Source organism: Dendroctonus ponderosae, unplaced genomic scaffold (genome assembly GCF_020466585.1).
Source record: "Dendroctonus ponderosae isolate FM_Combo_2020 unplaced genomic scaffold, Dpon_F_20191213v2 Dpon_F_20191213_2, whole genome shotgun sequence".
NCBI lineage: Eukaryota > Metazoa > Arthropoda > Insecta > Coleoptera > Curculionidae > Dendroctonus > Dendroctonus ponderosae.
The window spans coordinates 3,388,430-3,392,116 of NW_026018165.1; the positions used below are offsets into that span (position 1 = coordinate 3,388,430).

Sequence of the window (3,687 nt, forward strand, 5' to 3'; positions counted from 1 at the left end):
GAAAGATTCGATTTTTGTCAATTGAAAGTTTATCCAATTTTTCTATTCGTGGCACTATTTTTAGTTTATCAACTTGATATCCACGACTTGAAATGTTTGCGGATGGATTTAATAGAGATATTTGCAGATAATTGAAATAGCAGTTTTGCACTGCAACAAAAGAAACTTTTTTTTAATAGATGATTTCAGACTCAGAAGCAAAATTTGAGCCTACATAATTTTCAAACACGCTTTATATATCAAGAATATCGAAATAAATAAATTATAAATCCGTAAAATCCTGCAATTTATCTCACCAATAAGCACTTCCACTTCACCCATCTACTCCTTCACAATTCTATAACACGAACTACAAATGTGCGGTAAACATGGAAAACGCAACAAACGAAACCAGCAATCTATTCAGCAAAACTAATCAAACTAAACTTAATATTAAAATATTAGGCAAAAACACAATTGTATCAAAAATAAAACTTGTACTAAAGTAACTGAACGTCAAACCCACGCAAAACAGATTTGAAAAGGCAAAAAATATCACGTTGGCAATTTGATATTGGGCGCACCAATATCGCAGTCATCTGTTACAGCAGACTGTTGTATTACATGTAAAACAAAATATTAAGCAGAAGATGATAAATTCACATAGATCACACTGAAAACAACTTATGGATTTAAAAGTAAAAAAAAACATATTTGGCTCAAAACTGTATATTTACATTTTTTTATACTATAGACGCAAGTAAAGTAATTTATTTATCTACGGCTGCATACAATGTCTGAACATGATGGTCAAGTGGTCACTTAGACTAAATCAGTTACGAAAATAACAAACTATTCTAAAGACACTCGGCAATAAGCAGTCTACTGCATTTTAATGTGTTCATTATAAAAAAATTGTTGCGCATTTAAAACTTTATACATTACCAATTAGTCAGCGTCAAAGTAAAACTTTTATCAATATTACAAGGGTTCGGTGGTAATAACTGGAACAACTTGATTGGTAATAAAAATAAATGAAATTGGTTAATCGTAGAAACGTATGTGGAGAGTATAACAAGATATAAAATTTAAAAAAACAGAACTGGGACTAGTTGAAATTTGTCAGACTAATTGATTGTAGTCAAACAATTCAAAATTTGTTTCCGATTACATATGTATAGACTGTTCTCTAGGGCTTACTGTTAAACTTAATTTAGTCTTACAAATAACTGAAACAATTTTATGTATGCATTGAAATGCTTACGAAACTACATACAATCTACCAAGATTTAACCTACTGCATATCAGTTTCCTGGACCGGGTCGCCATCTTGCAGCTGAACTTCATACACGTCATTCTCGTCCTCTTCGCCCATTTCTTGATCTTGGGAAGTTTCCTCAGATTCTGAAATAAACGTCATTTTGAAAAAAATTGCATGGAATAATATATTAGGTAAACTATTCAACACAATTGTATGCTATGTTTCTATATTTAGAAATGGCTGGTTATTACGGTGTTTCCAGTACCTTTCAAATTACTTATCTTAAAAATTGGTCTATTTTGCACCGAAAGATTATTTACCTGCTGGTATTTGTTGAAACTGATTTTCTTCGCCCACCTCCTCCGAAGCACTTTGGTTGTCAACACTTAGCTGAACTTCCGTCTCCATAACGTCTTGCTCGTCATTATTTCTAGCTGTAATTAAATTATTAATTCTCTACATAGAATTAGCATTAGTAAACAACGAATACCAATAGTAAGACTTACACTTAACCAAACACCCATAGAACACGTTTAAAAATATACATATTTAGGGACAATTGTTCACAGTCAATGGGACATGACCATAGAGATTGAATACAGGATTGAGAAGGCAAGAACAGCTTTAGTTAGAATGAAAAACATTTACCGGAAGAAACATCTCACTACCACTAAAAATCAGATTGATAAAATGCTACATATTCACAGTCTTGCTATACGGAGTAGAAGCATGGACAATGACAGAATAACTTATGAAAAAGATATCAGCCTTTTAAATGTGGGTATATCGGCGTGTTCTCCGAATATCCTGTAGGGATCACGTCACAAACGAAGAAGTACTCAGAAAAATCGGCAAACAACAAAAAATCACATTCATAATGAAAAAAAGGAAACTGGAATACTTTGGCCATCTGATGAGACACATATAACAGATAACAAATATCGCCTTCAGCAACGTATCCTTCAGGGCAAGGTGGACTGTAGAAGAGGTCCAGGTAGAAGCAGAAACTCTTGGATGTATAATCTAAGGAAGTGGTTTGGTCTGTCATCGATCCAATTGTTTAGACAAGCTAATAACATACGAATCACCATATTAATAGCCAACGTCCCAAAGGGATAGGGCAATTGAAAAAGAAGAATTATCTACAATATAATATGCGTGATGCAAAAATACTCATATTTACCAGCTTCCTCGTCTGCGTGCACTTCATTAATATGGTCTCGAAGAGCAAAAGATCGGGCATAACTGGCGCCACAAACCCAACATTCGTGTTTGAGGTTGTTCTTTCGGGAATGGGTATCCATATGAGCTCTTACAGCATAGAGCGAGGCAAATGGCCGGTTGCACTCGGTGCATGCAAAAGGTTTGGTGTGACTGAAATATAGACAAAATGCATAAAATCTGCTTTATAGTTAACTCAGAGAGAGCTTACCTGTTTTTATGCCCCGCTATCTGAACAGCAGTCTTAAACGCTTTCGGGCAATATGGACATTTGTAATTTCTATCCTCGGAATGCGTTTTCAAATGGTGATTAAAAACGCTGCATGATTTAAATCTAAACATGAGAATAGTATATGATATAATAGTTGATGTTGCGTTTAAATTGTATAATACAATTACCTTTTTCCACAGTGATCACATGTATAAGGCCTATTACCTGTGTGAGTACGCATATGCAACGTAAGGCAATATCCGATTCTAAATGATTTTCCGCAAATTTCACAAATATGAGGTTTCTCTCCTGTGTGTATTCTTTCATGTTTAACCTACGAAATTCAATAATGCATAAGGGACTTTGTATTTAAAAATCTAAACTCACTTTCTCATGTGGTCTGCTGAATCTTCTTCCACAATACTGACACTCAAAGTCTCTTCGTTGGCATTTCTTATTAACATGCTGTTCAAGCGCCTCATAAGTTTGAAAAGGTTTCTTGCAATATGAGCAAATAAACTTTTTATTATTGGAGTGTGCTAAAAGAAACAAATTGTTAAAATCCATATGTTACAAGTGGTCTATGATTAAAGATGGTGAGTTTTTGAGCTTACGCTTACTGATCGTGTGAAAAACATTTTTTGCAGCGAAAAGAACACATTTTTGGTAAATTTATAAGGCAGTGTAAAGAACTATAATTTGTTTCTATCCTTCGGCGAAAGTGAGAACATCACCAAAACTCGAAAAAAAGTTCAATCGGCGAATAATCGCAAGTATTACAGATTGAAAAAATAAATCACAAGTATATCAACTAATTTGCGTGTTTTATTGAACTATTTTAGTAGTAAATACATTTTTCACTTAATGTATACTTAATGTATAAGTGATTTTTTCACAAAAGTTAATAAAATTTATTGTAATAAGTTTATTAATATTAATATATTGTACCGTGGATTGCCGAGTATTAACTCTTTCTTCTGCTTCCAACTTTTATTCCACTCGGTATAACTTTAAC

At 33.4% G+C, this 3,687-nt stretch overlaps 1 protein-coding gene across 1 annotated transcript in view; it reads right to left on the reverse strand.

Moving 5' to 3' along the window:
* Positions 1-692: 692 nt before the first annotated feature.
* Positions 693-3,687, reverse strand: part of LOC109541355 (zinc finger protein 878) — a 9,618-nt gene continuing 6,623 nt past the window's right edge. The window contains exons 9-14 of the mRNA XM_019910208.2: positions 3,060-3,211; positions 2,861-3,006; positions 2,673-2,795; positions 2,424-2,614; positions 1,561-1,674; positions 693-1,383 (exon numbers count right to left, since the gene is read on the reverse strand). Coding sequence (XP_019765767.2) covers positions 1,274-1,383; positions 1,561-1,674; positions 2,424-2,614; positions 2,673-2,795; positions 2,861-3,006; positions 3,060-3,211 — 836 coding nt within the window. The 3' untranslated portion in view covers positions 693-1,273. The remainder of the gene's footprint in view (positions 1,384-1,560; positions 1,675-2,423; positions 2,615-2,672; positions 2,796-2,860; positions 3,007-3,059; positions 3,212-3,687) is intronic.